General features: G+C 40.9%; 1 protein-coding gene across 1 annotated transcript in view; it reads left to right on the forward strand.

Moving 5' to 3' along the window:
• zswim5 (zinc finger, SWIM-type containing 5) overlaps positions 1-15,552 on the forward strand; it is a 51,396-nt gene extending 35,844 nt beyond the window's left edge. The window contains exons 3-14 of the mRNA XM_056256643.1: positions 3,326-3,474; positions 3,937-4,087; positions 5,222-5,398; positions 5,487-5,663; positions 6,296-6,442; positions 6,740-6,877; positions 8,236-8,493; positions 9,123-9,258; positions 10,342-10,499; positions 10,609-10,772; positions 11,620-11,701; positions 11,969-15,552. Coding sequence (XP_056112618.1) covers positions 3,326-3,474; positions 3,937-4,087; positions 5,222-5,398; positions 5,487-5,663; positions 6,296-6,442; positions 6,740-6,877; positions 8,236-8,493; positions 9,123-9,258; positions 10,342-10,499; positions 10,609-10,772; positions 11,620-11,701; positions 11,969-12,831 — 2,600 coding nt within the window. The 3' untranslated portion in view covers positions 12,832-15,552. The remainder of the gene's footprint in view (positions 1-3,325; positions 3,475-3,936; positions 4,088-5,221; positions 5,399-5,486; positions 5,664-6,295; positions 6,443-6,739; positions 6,878-8,235; positions 8,494-9,122; positions 9,259-10,341; positions 10,500-10,608; positions 10,773-11,619; positions 11,702-11,968) is intronic.
• Positions 15,553-16,044: the final 492 nt, after the last annotated feature.

A 16,044-nucleotide genomic window follows, 5' to 3' on the forward strand; every position in this document is an offset into this window, starting at 1 on the left:
AGAGTCTTTATGGTCACATGCCAAAAATTCCTTTTCCACAGCCAAATGTTCCATAGAATTTAAAGAAAAAATAATTTTATGGGCCGGGCGATAAAACGATAACAATAATTATTGTGATATAATTTTCCTCGATACAGTTAAAAAATGGTTCGATAAATGTTTAATATTATGTTTGTGGGCAAAAATCGGAATGAAACTGCTCTGCTCTTTTAAACCGCACCACACGGACCATTTATCCACTAGACTCAAACGGCAGCGCAAGCTTACTAGAGCAGAGGCGTTTACTTGCTGATCGCGTGACCACAAAACAGTGCTGTGAGATCCAGTGGGAAGCACTTGAATTCAGCAAAGAACACGAATGTGATTCCATTTTAACCAGATGAAACCACGCTGACATTCTCGACAGCACTGACAAATATAAGAAACATTGTGCCATGAACAATCCAGTTTGAAAGCGTTTCAATCTACAAATCACCATCATTTACCATGGATTTAATGTAGTAACACTAACTGGCCAACCCAAATTGTACAGTCAGCGGCCCACCGGGAAACATCCCGGTGCTTTAGATGGCCAGTCCACCCCTAAACTGCAGTATTGTGTCAGAAATGTTGTGTATTCATATTGCATTTTATTATATTATTAAAGCTGCAGTCTGCAGTTTTTCCTTTTTGTCGCCATCTCTGTTCGCGGAATTATCAACTTTACGTGAGTTGTACCTCGACACCCCCGACATGGCACAGCGCAGATGAATCCAATGTTTTGAGGAGAATGTGCAGCTGTCTGTCACCGCGTGGTGTGGATACTGTCATTAAGAATCACAGATTCTACTTTTTGGAAATATGACCAACATAATAATTTTCACCATAAAATGTCATCTGAACAAGTAACATCCACTTTTGTTCTTCTGACCAACTAAGGGGAATAAAAACCATAGCAGTAAATCGCGCTGATTAAATCTAACGATCGATTATCATATCATGTAAAACCGTGCAAATTATACGTTGTTCTCCAATTGTTAATGTTAACAACATCAGCATTGCGTGACTACATTTAAAGCCCTTCAGATATTTATCCTTGTTTTCACATGGGCCCAGTTGCAGTCTCTTTTTCCAAACTCTCACTCCGAAGTCTTTTGCATTTTACAACGGGTGAATCTGTTGTCACTGGTGATTGTCGTTTGAACCTTTCTGGATCCACCATCAAATTAATAAGTTTAATTATATCAAGTGCTGTGAGAAAAGTCTATAAATCTCCACCTCACACGTAATATAGCTTATACTAGCCGAGACACCTTCTTTATGTGTACAGATGTGACGTAATGACGCAAAGACATGCTCAAATTTCCCGCGGAAATCCACCAGTGCCACTGGAATTAAAAACATTACAAGCTATACCGTTTTTAATCGAGCTAAGGCAAGCAGATAGTTTTGAACACTGGCTGGTTATGTACTTGCTCAAATTTATTTTGAATCATTTTTTAACCCAAAAAAGTTACGGACTGGAGCTTTAATGTAGACATGTATTAGAGGAGTGATGGAATATATTTGCAGTATTCTTTTGTTATTAAGCTATATCATTTGTAATTATAATAAAAAAAAATGATTTAGGCTACCATAGAAGCCATATAGTTAAAGTTTGCCATGGTAGTGAGGTGCTATATGTATGCGACTCAAACATCCCAATGAAAGCTACTGCTACTGTCAAATGTGCATTTCTATGAGACAAAAATGCACAATATTATTAATATTGCAGCCTGCACTGCAAAATGTGCAGAAGATACGAGTTATCAAAGAAATGTATTTTTCTATTAAGATATTTCTTTTGAAAAAAAGATTTTACTTAAATGTTCACCTGTTTGGCAAGTTTTTGTCATGTTATGACAATAAAGAGTAATTTAAAACTACAATTAACTGCCTGGTTTTAACAACTTTCACTCGGGAGAAAAAAATCTGCCTTTAAACTGGAAAGAAATAAAGATTTGACATTTTATCGTGAAAATGATCGATATCAACTGATTTAGCCATATCGCCCAGCCCTTCTTATACCCTTTTAAAATCTTTACTCAACACACTATGCAAAAATAAATTCCATCTCTTCCTGATTGTTTGTCCAAGGAACCTCTGAAACCAGGAAGTCCATCCTCCTGCCCTCTTGTTTTGAATAGGAATCAAGGGGTCAGGCAGAAGCCCCTTATCAATGTTTAATCAGCAGCTACGCGTTGAATCCGGAATGTGCAGAATGTGTTAACCTGCCAAGATGTTGGATCAAAAGTGCAAAAGGACACCTACACTGGAGTCCTGCTTATACAAGGACACAGAGGACCTTCTGTTTATATCAGAGTGCACCTCACTAGCCCATTGCATCCGTTATAAAGTCATTAAGTACACTAATAATTTACTAATATGCTGCTGAACATGGTTACAGTCAACCACAATCTGAAGCTTTAAAACAAGCTCTCTTATTTCAAAGCACTTTACATGCAGCACAGCTGGCTCAATAGATATCCTGTACATTTAGATACTCTCATAGTATATAACACCAATGCTTATGTCACACACTGATGGTAATCTACTGTAAGTTGTTATTGCTCCCCTAAGTCCACCCAAGCCTTTTAAGAGCTAATCTCTAAATCAAGATGGATCTTATCATGTAAAGCATGCCAAGGACAGGGAAAGGTGCAAATGATGCAGAATCAACCGTTCCATTTCCATATATAGCATTTATATATGTTTAATACAGGGGCACCCCAAGGGGGCCAATAGGCAGATCAACTCTCTGTGCAGTCAGTATATGAAGCAGCTTCATGGTGTCTTTAAGTGGAATTCGATAGGGCTGAATGTGCTGAAATGTTTTGTTCTGGAATGGACGGTGGGGGTGGCGTGTTGTAAACCTAAAGTGCATTGACATATTGGAAATACAGTAAGACCTTCCTCAGATAAAGTGATTGTCTCTAATGCATTTTTCTTTTCTTTTTCTTTTTTCACAGTGGCAATGGGAAGCAATCTTTTAAGAATCAAACCTAGATAGCTATGATTTGACCTCACCTTAGTGTTATTATCAGTTTGTAATGTTGTAATGGTAAAAAAAGAAACATGGATATTCCGCCGAAAGAAAGTGATATTATCGATTTCAGTTTTGGTTTAGAGTAAACAGGCTCAGGAAGTGCTGTTTTTCGATGTGTTAATGTATTTTGTACAAGCAAATTTTTCTGTCTACTGTTGAATTGCATAAGCTTGTAACCCAAGCCTCCACTCTGCTTTTCTACCAATAAAAGATGTTATTGCTGAAAATATCCAAAATTTACTGGATGTATTTCTCTCCCAGGGGCCCCAGATCCTACAGCAGGGGCCAGTATTGATGACGAGAACTGCTGGCACCTGGATGAGGAGCAAGTGAGGGAACAGGTCAAGCAGTTCCTCTCTCAGGGAGGATACTATGGCTCAGGCAAGCAGCTCAACTCCATGTTTGCCAAGGTGAGACGCTCTTGCTGTGTGTGTGTGTGTGTATGTGTGTGTGTGTGTGTGAGAGAGAGAGAGAGAAATGCTCAGTGCAAAAGGTGCTATTATGGTGAATTATGGGCCCATGAAATCCTAGGAGGCCCATTTAAATCAATGTATTTTAATTAAATGTCAAGCTGCCTCTTATTTTCAATAGCCAGTGCAGTTCATTGCTTTACCTGTCTGCTATCTGAAGATTTGAAGAACTGCACTTCAACTTTTGATATTGATGCTGAATATAGTGCTCTGAATATAAGTGTTCTGATCTCATAGTCCTTTCAGCTAAAACATTTTTGCTGTTTATATAAAATATGCTTTATGTACAAATTACTTGCTTTGTTCTTCAAAATATGATGCTGATTTGTGTCAGACACAGGTGCGTATTAGTCCTATACTTGATGCATGAGGCACGTAAACCAAGACTTTTGTGTTGTGCAGGTGAGGGAAATGCTGAGGATGCGCGACTCAAACGGGGCACGGATGCTCACGCTCATCACAGAGCAGTTCATGGCTGACCCGCGTCTATCTCTATGGCGACAACAGGGCACAGGAATGACCGACAAGTGCCGACAACTCTGGGACGAGCTGGGTGAGTTTTGTCTGCTTAACCCGTTGGGCACATTTCTCGATCATCATCCTTGCTTGTCCGGGAACATTCTTATCAACCAGTCAAAATTACCACTGATTTTTAGGATGTTTAATGCTAGGGTTAATTGCAAGGTTTAGCTTATTGCCGTTTAAAAGGATGTGGTTCCTTTATCAACAACGTATTCAGGAAGGTATCCTACTAAGCTAAATCACGTTTTTCTGAGCAGCATGGCACAGTATACAAAAGACCAGTTTTGTATTTAAACACTAACGTACATCCTCATCCCTCTTCTGTAGTTCTACAGAATTGAATCTTAATCATTATTACTTACTCCTCTTCTCCTTGGTTCAATATCCTTAGCCTTAAGCACATTTGTCCATGTGCACCGTCTGACCTGCAGAAGTTCAGTCAGGGCAAGTGGATCAGTGCATGACTGACTTAGTCTGCGGTGCATACACAGGACTGGCCGCCCGCCTCTATCGGGATGTCATGAAAGGGCCAGGATCAATGAGCTTTAAAGCTGCCTCCTATTGATTGGGCCATTTAAAGAGGTTGATGAGAGCACATCCTGAAGAGGCTCATTTGAGAGCTGCATCTCTGGCTTCCTCTTCCTCCAAACGGTTGTAGCTGTAAACAAGACGCACCTGCCGAGATGACTGTGCATTCTGATTTTCAAGAGCAGGCACAATATGAGCGTCTAATTAATGTCCAAGACCAAGACAGTTCTGTGCTTCAGTTGACAGCCGTGTTGATTGGCCGAAGCACAGCAATTCGGCCAATAAGAGCTGTGTGAACATGACAGCAGTGGAAAAAGATGCAGACCAGCCATCAGTTACCTAGATAGAAAAAGGCATCGCACAACCCCACCAGTTACACGAGCGCACCAGACAACCCTACACATGCCAAATTTCATACACTCCTCAGTACCAATATTTGACATTGATGCACTAGAACCTTTTCCATTAAATGATTTTCCATTTCACATTAAGTAACTAATCAAAAGACTAAACTGGTTTAAATAGTGCATAAAAATGGGAAAAAGTGGCAACCTAAAATTCAATACCTTTTTAGTTTCTCACTCTTTTATAAGCCACACTTCAGTTATAAAGATGTCTGTGCGCTGTGGGTTTGCAGGTGCGCTGTGGGTGTGTATCGTGCTGAACCCGCACTGTAAGAGCGAAGAGAAGAACGGCTGGCTGAGACAGCTGAAAAAATGGGGAGACATGGACATCTGCCCTCTAGAGGATGGCAATTACGGCAGCGAACTGCCCAACATCACCAACGCTCTGCCACAGAGCAACCTGGCTCAGGGTAAGCTTCCCTTCAGTTGATCCAAACCTGAAATTGTCCACTTATCTCAATGTCTGTTGCTCACATAACTGTATTTTACTCTGTGTAGACTCACTGGCCCGGCCTAGAAGAACGGTGTTCACAAGAGCAATGGAGGCCTGTGACCTGCACTGGCAGGATAGTCACTTGCAGAGAATCATCAGTAGTGATTTCTACATGTCCCCAGCCTACCAGAGAGAGGGAGAGAGCCTGCTCTTCAACCCCCAGGGCCTACCACTGTGGTTGGGTACGTATTTACATAGTTCTCAGCCATTTCAAGCTATGTTTGACCGTGTTGATTCTATTCTGAGAAGCCAGTCAGTTCGGGGATTTTTAGTTGGCGAGGTTTTCCTAAATCAGACACTTGAACAAAGGCCTGTTCACACCAAGGCCAATGACAACTATGGACAACTATGAAATTTTAATAATTGCTCTAATTCTATGAGAATTACAGCTATAACGATAATTACACAGAAGAGCGATATCGTTGGAATCACTTTTCCAGCTGATGAATGATAAAAACATTGACAGCAGTTCAGAATCCACCCGTGCTTGAGAATTTAAAGCAGCGGACTTCAAATCTCAACGTGTACTTATAAACCAAATGTTATCGTGCATTGGTCTGGACACTAATATAGGCAGTGTTATAGTTCTCGTCCTTGGTGAGAAACGGATAGTCTGAGAGGAAACTTCGCTCTCAGTAAGACCCTTTATGCTTTGTGTTGTTTTCTGTCTGATTTCACTTCTGTATGATCCAGGAACTAAAATAAGCAGTTTCCATTCAGATTTGGTCTGAAACATGTAACTTGAAATCTGAGAAACTGCCCCATCTGAGAGGAGTCCCACCATGTTTATACCATGTCATGTGACTTGTTCCAGATCACGTGCCTACAGCCTGCGCCAGGGTGGATGCTCTACGTTCCCATGGTTACCCCAGAGAAGCCTTGCGACTGGCTGTTGCAATAATCAACACCCTCCGGCTCCAACAGCAACGGCAATTAGACATATACAAGCATCAGAAGAAAGGTAACACACATTGTTCTGGTTTGCATAATGTATGGCCTAAGTCCAAGTGCTCACAATTTTTTATTTATTACTGCTTAATCACAAGCCTTATCTTTTCGAGAATAACCATTTCAACGTATTTGTAGATGCTTTAAAAGAAAACTAGTACAGTTTATTTCAGAACTTTGCTCAGGGTAAGTATAGAAACAGCCATGTGCACCGTTAAAATTGAAAAGTGCTTGTTTTGATAGTAATTTAAGCATTGACATGTTGATTCATGTTCCCAATACAAGTAAATATTTCTGGTTCCATCCTCAGAACTGCTGCAGAGGGGAATGACCAACACCACCAATCTGGAGGGCTGGGTGGGCCATCCCCTTGACCCTATTGGCTGCCTTTTCGCCACCCTCACGGAGACGTGTCGAGTGGAGGATGACAATACCATGGATACTGGAGGTACACAATTATATTAGTCATCGGGCTTCTGTCCTTTTACAACTCTCTGAGACGCCTTGGGCATTATTCAGTTCCTCGCTCAGCAACTGGCCTCTGTCTTTGAGAGCTTCATTCAGTCTGCTGGAGCCACATCTCCTCGCTCTTTACAATTGCCCTCCTTTTCTGTGTAGTGTTAAGGGGTGCTATTGTATCAGAAAGGTCATTCTATCCACTCAGTGGTGTAAAACGTATAAAATCAATCAGCATTTGCATTCCATACATCCCTCCCAGCTCAGGCCAATGGAAAGTGTCGACCATTGTATTCCTGTAATGAGGAACCCACAGAGAGGCATTGTGTCCCTGAATAATACTGGCAAATGGTACTGTGACTTGGAAGAGTTTGTTCATATCTGTGCGCTTGTCCCATTGTAGCACTCCCCTTTTGGCCATGGCACTGTAGCGGTTGTGTTGGGGTGTGTTTGCGTCTGTTGTGTATTACACTGTATGTTTGTATATGTGTTAGAGAGCATAGCTCTTTGTTTGACTCTGTTGCACAGTTGGAAACATCTGGCATGTGATGGGATGGGGGCGGACTCTTGGTTTTAACCAATCAGAATGTCCGAAGGTCAGGATCTTAGCTTAGCAGGACCAGCAACAGCAGCTGCAGCGGCGGCCACAGCATTGTGGAAAGCCAAAACAATGCTCTCTCTAATCTCGCTGCTTAACTACTTTGGCAATTTACTGTAAACCAAAACCAAATCAGGATAGGACACCATAGCTTGGTTAAGTTGTTTTGTATGGGTTTTTTATTATGATTGTGAAATGCCAATAGAGATGTTTTTTTTACAGTGTAGCCAGATGATGGTGAACCCATTGATCCCTGTCCGCTGCCTACTGTACAAACAGGATTGACCAACAGTATAAATTGCAAGGGGGATTTAAGTGAGCTGGTGTTGAGGGTCTAAATTCTTACCAAACAGATGGTGTTTTTTTTCTCAGCTTTCATGCAAACGTCATCGGACATGTATATAGATGCCTTAGTTTGTGGTGTTTTATATGTATAAGTTTGTGGTCAGTAAGAATTCTTTTTTTTTTTTTTTTTAGAAATGCTTTTATTTAGCAAAGATGCATTAAATTGATTCAAAAGTGACACTTTTATATTGTTACATTTGTAATAATATATCACAATATTATGGTTTACACTATTATTGATCAAATAAATACAGCCTTGGCGAGCAGAGACTTCATTCAAAAACATTTAAAAAGTCTTATTGACACCAAACTTTTGAATAGTAGTGTATATATACTTGCCTTATCTTTTATCTTTTATATTTGCTAAAATATAAACATTTAACAAACACTACTTTGTTTCCTAATAGATTCTGGTGAGCCCAAGCCTCCAGTGTACCAGCATGTACCAGTCTGGGGATGTCCTGATGGAGGAGAGTCATACCTGGCGCTGGCGCTAGAGGTGGCGCTGATGGGTATGGGGCAACAGCGGCTGATGCCCGAGGGGCTGTACGCCCAGGACAAGGTGTGCCGAAATGAGGAGCAGATTGTGGCCAAGCTGCAGGAGATGGAGCTGGATGACGTATTGGTGCAGACACTCCGCAAACAAGCCATCCTCCTTTTAGAAGGTACAAACTCTTTTTGTTCTCAATATTACGCCCACTTTTCAACCTTTTGCTCTTGTCATCACCCCATAGGCACTATTCTCCCGGTGTGGAGCTGTTTCCTCCCCTCACTGTTCTCTTGCTTTTCCCACAACCTTTTTCCCCCATGTGGATCTCTGTCTACTTTTATCTTTTCCTTCCTCCTCCCCATCTCTAGCTTGAATATATATATGTGTGTGTGTGTGTGTGAGAGAGAGAGAAGGAGAGGGAGTGCTATGCCTGTAAAAAGATCTGCAGGCTGGCCTCTGCAGTGTCCCCAACTCCCTTCCCCAAAACAGGCCACCCTGCATCTGAGCCTCCCACTGACATGCGGTGTAACCTTAGAGCAGACATCTGCGCTGCTACTAGGGAGGACAGACTCTGTCAAAGCCCATGAGGCCTTGCCGCCTGTTTGCCTTCTCATCGTCCTCCCCAGCCGTCCCAGCGATACGCTCGACTCAGATTTCTCTCTCACTTGCTGTGCGTGCCCTCACTGACTCACCAGCCTCCTGTCCATCAACCCTGACTCAACCCTGCAATCTGATAAGATGGAGAGCTCAGTTTTGATGTGGTCTTCTCTCTCTCTCTCTCCCTCTATTTCTCTGTATGTACAGGTGGTCCCTTCAGTGGTCTGGGGGAGGTCATCCACAGGGAGAGCGTACCCATGCACACATTTGCCAAGTACCTATTCACCGCTCTCTTGCCGCATGACACCGACCTGGCGTATAAACTGGGCCTTCGTGCAATGAGGTAAGAATTCAGTTCACTTAAATGTTTCACTTTACTGTTGGAATTTCTTCCAAAAATTGTCTCGCATCCCACAGCGTTTACGGTCTCACATTAATTCACATCAATACACATCCACATCAAATAAGACACTACAATAGACACCACTTGATAAAAAAAACAACACCACTTTTTTCATGTACTACTCATGAAAACTTTTTTTCATTGAAAACAATTTTAGAACAAATAGATTTCAGTCTAGCCAGGTGAGCTTTGAGTTGAACAGAAAGACAGCTATACCATGCACATATTCCATATTGTACAACACTCTGTCCATGTGTATTAGCTTTAAGGTCTATGTATGCTAGTATCCTAAATGTTTACAAAATTCACTTTTTACACATTTGAAATGTAGTGTTTATCCCTGCTGAATAAAAGTAATTTTTTTTTAGAAAAAATCTTACTGACTCCTAACATTTGAACAGTGCTATATATTAAAGCTAAAAGAAAACTTGTGTTTGTAAATGACACAATCATGCTGCAACTTGCCAAATAATGTTTTTCTCATGTTTTTACTGTGCATTTTAAATGTGTGCATTGTTTTCACCTTTAATTATGGAGCACAGTACCTTAAATTAGATTGAATCTCCACATTGTGTGTGACTTACACTCTAGCTCCGGCCATATAAAGCCTTTATGGGACCTTATTACTGTATATCTGCACCGAGGCATCATTATCTGAGTCTAGCTCATCACAATCCTCCCTAATACACAATCAATAGCACTGCTCCCTCTACGCACCTTCTGTGAGTCTGATTTAGTGTAGTGTTCACTCAGGTAGGAGTAGCAGAGCATAGAGCGCTATTTCGAATTACTTGAATTCAGACAGAGCTAGCAGAAACATGAGTACTGGTATGTGTGGAAGTAGCACTCGGTTTACTCAGACATGATTATCAGAATACAGAGTAAAAGGCTGTAGAAATCAGTGAATCGCAACAGAAAATTGATGAAAAAAGGTTGTTGAGCTTATATATTGGTCCTGTTATAGGCTATGCGAATAACTAGAGTATTATATGTGTGACTACAGTATAAACATGTTTACTGCAGGCTTCCAGTGCTGGAGTCCACGGCTCCCTCAGGTGACGTAGGGCACCCTCACCACGGCATCTCCATAGTGCCCAGCAGATACCCACGCTGGTTCACGTTGGGCCACCTGGAGTCTCAGCAGTGTGAACTGGCCTCCACCATGCTTACTGCCGCTAAGGGTGAGTGCTACACACGATCACTCACGACGAGTCACGTGAGGTTCACTTTAAACAAACTTTTATGTGCTGTGCCCATGTTTAGCTAAGAGAAGTCTGTTTTGTGTCTTAGGTGACATGTTGAGATTGCGGACTGTTTTGGAGGCCATTCAGAAGCACATCCACTCCTCTTCCCTCATCTTCAAATTGGCTCAGGATGCATTCAAGATCGCCACTCCGGCAGACAACCCTCCTGACATCACGCTGCTCAATGTAGCGTTGGAGCTCGGCCTCCAGGTAAATCTAAATGGATCCTTATGTGATGTCTGGTTTGACTGTTCAATGAGTCTGATTACATTCTTGATCTTAGACCAACTATCCCAACATGTAAAGTCATCCTAAAACATTATTTTATTGGACATCCAATGAGCCCACATAGGGTTTTTTTCCCCCATTACCTTCAATTTCTCTCTGCATATAAAACGTTTTTGACCCTTTTTTGATGTTTACACGAGATGTCCAGTGTAAACAGATGTGCATATTATGTACACTGTCATTCCAAAAATTGGTGGTTGGTTATTTCTCTTATGCTCACCAAAGCTGCATTTATTTGTTAAAAGAATAGTTTAAAAAAGAATATTGTGAAATGGTATTACAATTAATAATAACTATAATAAATTCTATTTTATATATTTTAAAATGTAATTTATTCCTAGTTTCAGTGTTATATGATCCTTCAGAAACCATTCTAATATGATGATTTGCTGTTGAAAACAGCTGTGCTGCTATTTGTGTGAAAATGAGAAAAAAAAACATTCAGGAATCTTTGATAAGTTAAAAAGGTCAAAAGAACAGCATTTATGTGAAATAATAGAAATCTTTTGTAATATACATGTCTTTACTGTCACTTTTGATCAATTTAATGTAACCTTGTTGAAGTGATAATTTTTTTTTATTTTATTTTTTTTATAGTACTGACCCGAAGCTTTTGAACAGTAGCGTAAAGACTGTTTTCTTTTATAGTCTGGTTTTATTTCTGGTAGTTGTGTTTTGATGTACATGTAAATTTACTCATTGTATATTTGTTCCAGTACACTGTTCTGCATCTTTTGTGTGTCTAATGCGATATGATATTTCTCTGAAGGTCATGAGGATGACCCTTTCCACACTCAACTGGAGGCGGAGGGAGATGGTTCGCTGGCTAGTCACATGTGCTACTGAAGTTGGTCTGTATCAAGCAACACTTTAATAGTTTTGTCTTTTTAAAATGTCATGTAAATGCTTTATTCTGACGGAAATCGTATCCGTCCCATTTTGGCTAAATCGAACTAACAGACCTAGGTTGTTGCAATGTATTTAAACTGCAGTACTATGCAAAATCAGCTAATCGTTTCACTGAAAATGATGATACGTTTATTATGTGGTTTCTAAATGCAGGTAGAACCAAGGCAAACGTTTTCTCTGTTCTGATTGGTTCTTTTGTCTCATTGCAGGGTTAAGAGCATTGGTCAGCATATTGCAAAGCTGGTACACTCTCTTCACCCCCACTGAGGCAACCAGCATTGTGGCAGCCACAGTGATGTCCCACAACACCATCCTGCGCCTGAGCCTCGACTACCCGCAGCGGGAGGAACTCGCCAGTTGTGCACGCACCCTGGCCCTGCAGTGCGCCATGAAGGATCCCCAAAACTGTGCCCTGTCCGCCCTCACCCTTTGCGAGAAGGACCACATCGCTTTCGAGACGGCTTACCAGATAGTCATCGACGCTGCCTCCACAGGCATGACCTACTCTCAGCTCTTCACCATCGCCCGCTACATGGAGCACCGCGGCTACCCCCTTCGAGCCTTCAAACTGGCGTCTCTCGCCATGACCCACTTGAACCTGGCCTACAACCAAGACACGCATCCGGCCATCAACGACGTGCTGTGGGCTTGTGCTCTCAGCCACTCGCTGGGCAAGAACGAGCTGGCCGCCATCATCCCCCTGGTGGTTAAAAGCGTTCATTGCGCCACGGTGCTCTCGGACATTCTGCGGCGCTGCACCATGACGGCCCCCGGCCTGGCCGGCATTCCTGGCAGACGTAACTCGGGCAAGCTTATGAGCACTGACAAAGCCCCTTTGAGACAGCTACTGGACGCCACCATCAGCGCCTACATCAACACCACCCACTCCCGCCTCACGCACATCAGCCCGCGCCACTATGGAGAGTTCATTGAGTTTCTCAGTAAGGCGCGCGAGACCTTCCTATTGGCCCAAGATGGCCACATTCAGTTCGCCCAGTTTATAGACAACCTCAAACAAATCTATAAGGGCAAGAAGAAACTCATGATGTTGGTACGGGAACGTTTCGGTTGAACCTCGCCTGACCGCGGGAAACTTTTTCTTCTTTCATTCTTCATTTATTTAAGACATTATTTTATTCTTCCTTTTTTGGTCATCTTTGGTCAATTTTTAAATTTTATCCATTTGTTTTGATATGTTTCGTCTTTTTTTTTTTTTTGTGAACAATTCCTGTTCACCAAGTTATTCTACCAGGTCGAACCTGTGGAGGGGAGAAGAACAACTGTAATTATGAGCATTTATGTTTTTGTTTTGGCACATTCTTGATTTTGTTTAATCAAGATATTGTGATAAAAATGTAAAAGTGGCACATAAAGAGAAACCAAATGATTATGTGGTAAATTGAGCGTGGGGAGGCGTTTGGTTGGTTTTGGAAAGGGGCTTGAACACTTAAATCAAAACGGTCATTCCTGAAACACTCGCATACAGTGTTATCGGCATACCTCGATCGTATTTTACGGATCAGCTTTAACTCTCTCTGGAAAAGGCCTGATTTTAAGAGTGAGACAGGCACATCACATCACCTCACCTCAAACTTAATCTGCAACTCTGTCGAACCTCCCAACCACGACTCAAGCGAGCCACAAGACATGAGCCCTCCCCTCTCTCCTGTGTTTGTTACTATCGGCTCATCTTAATCTCTGTTCGAAAATTCAGTGCAGGAAAGACAACGACCTAAAAGAATATCTGTGTGCTCAATCCTTCCATGCTGTTTCCTGGTCTTACTGAATTTGAACAAAACCAAGATATTTACCCATCAATATCAGCCATATATGTTTCTCTGGTACCTCAGTGGAAAAACGAAAACAGAAGCAGAAACAAAAGACTTGTGTGAGATTGAGTAACAGTAATAATATATATGTACTAGCACTTCATTAAATTCCATCCCCTACACGACGCATTCGGATACGCAATTACTTACTGTGTAAAGATTAGGTGAATTGTATAGATCTGCATTTGACAAAAATGCTTGTATTGGCAGAATAAGAAATTAGCTGGCTTTAAACTGTAATATCTTCCACATTCCATGACCTCCGCCCTCCACAAGTGCCCCAGTGGATCCGAACACTTAGAATGCACTCTGCGGCTTCCATCTGAAGGAAAACGAGAAGAGGGGAAACAAGAAAAGATATGCTCAACTCCGTTCTCAGGGAATCACTTAAAGAAACAAAACAGAAAAAAATAGTAGCATAAGCATTTAAGATATTGTAAATATGAAAGTGTCAATTCAAAAAATTGTAAAGTTCTAATTATTTATGATGACTGTATGTTTTTCTTTTCGGATACTTGAATTTGTTGGGCTGGGAATGTGACGACCGGAAGAGGAAAGACTTCAGAAACATTTCTCAGGTGCTCCTGTGTACATTTCTGATTTACTGTTTTATTTGTATCCTATTTTGTTTTTGTAATACCTTTTTGCAAGAAGAAGCATGTAAAGAATAAGAGGAAAGGAGAGGACAAACATTTATGAACAGACTATGCAGAACCACTTGATGATTTGCCCTCTTCCCCCCCTGATCCTCCTCCGACTTTTCTCCTCGTTTGGCTCGGGGGTGGGGGCGCTCTCCCGAAATTCAACCGTTTGTATCTGTAAGTAAAGTAATCTGCACGAGCTTCAAGTTTGGATGGATTTTGCCTTTGATCTACATACAACTCTTTACTTTGAAGCCTTATAGTCTTCTGAAAGCACTGCACGTGTTTCAGGACACTGTGTTGCTAATGTCAGTGGAGTACAGCATAGAGAAAATGGACCTACACCTTCAACTGTCCCAAACAAGGAAGAAGGGCATCTGGCATTCTACTCTCCTTCGCTTCGACATGCTCAACATACTTTAGGGTCGTGATTATCTTGCATTGGGGGCTTTTTGAGGGCAACAAGGCCTGGTTTGAGGTTGCGTCTTACTATTGCCTGATTGAGACCTTGATAGATGCGCCATTAATGGCTAAATCTTGAGGAGATTTCTCAATGTTGTTGGTTAAGGTTGGTCACTTTCATTTAAGTAGTTTGCTGGTTTCAACTTTTGGTTATTTTCGTTCATAGAGTTTGTTTAAAAATTCATACTAGTTGCCTCAGCTGTGGCATACTCAAACCACAAGGTGTTAGTCACATTATGCAGCCTTTGCTCCTCAACCTCTGCTCTGTCAGGGAGCTCTGTGGATGGACCTGAGAGGAAGCTCACAGATAAGGATTTTTTTTTTTTCAACACATTTGCAGAATGATAATAGTGCTGCCTGTTTGATTAAAAAAAGAAAAACTATATAAAAAAAAAAGAAAGAAAAGAAAAAGGTTAAAAAAACGAGCATTTTCTGTAGCTAACTAGTTGGTCCAATGGCATCTCAAAAAGAGAATAACCTCCTCTGGCTTTTGATTTCTCTCTTCCATACTCTTAAGTGTCCTGTATGTGTTAACTGTACCAGTGTTTTGATCTGTCCCTAGAGTTTAGAAGGAAAAAAATTATCGCTGGTAGAGATTGTTCACTAGTTCATCTACTGTTTGATTTTGTTTCGTTTTAATTTAAGGGAAAGTGTTTGTCGCCTCTTTGTGCTACTGAATTATAAAAAGGTATCCAGTATTTGTTGCCACAAAAGTATAGTTCATCAACACTTTTTGTTTGTGCAACCTCTTGAGCTAATGTCTATAAACAAAAATTTATTACTATTTATGTAATGCTACTACCATTTTATATGATTTGTGTTGAATTTCAGTGCTTTTCTATGAATAAAGTGTGAAACACGTCTTTGCCTATTTCAATGTAACATGATATATACAGCTACTTGGCTCTTTATGAAGTGCAAATTTTATTTATATATATATATATATATATATATTAAACGGTTATATGGAATATAGCAGAGATTTTTATTTTGGTGGAGTAAAAAAAGTCAGTAGCCTTTAGTTTGTCACGGTCCAGAAATGCCACAATGTCATGTATAGATGCTTAATCTATTATTATGAAACTCTTGCAATAGTAGCATTTACCGATACCAGGGCTGAAAATAAATTGTGATGGACCTTTTTCATAGACTGTGGTGACGCATTTCCAGTTATCAACATCGCAAATCATTGCATATTTTCATTAAAAAAAAAAAAAAAAATTAATTATAACGCTATGTTTTGTGTTCTACATTGGCAGTAAATCTGTGTGATCACTCTATATTCCCTCTTTTGGTTAGTTGGGGAAATGGTACCATGGATTTTTAATTTTGATATTGGAGCAAATGGGAATA

The sequence above is a fragment of the Rhinichthys klamathensis genome, unplaced genomic scaffold (genome assembly GCF_029890125.1).
Source record: "Rhinichthys klamathensis goyatoka isolate OS25496 unplaced genomic scaffold, OSU_Roscu_1.1 h1tg000127l_1, whole genome shotgun sequence".
Classification (NCBI taxonomy): Eukaryota; Metazoa; Chordata; class Actinopteri; order Cypriniformes; family Leuciscidae; genus Rhinichthys; species Rhinichthys klamathensis.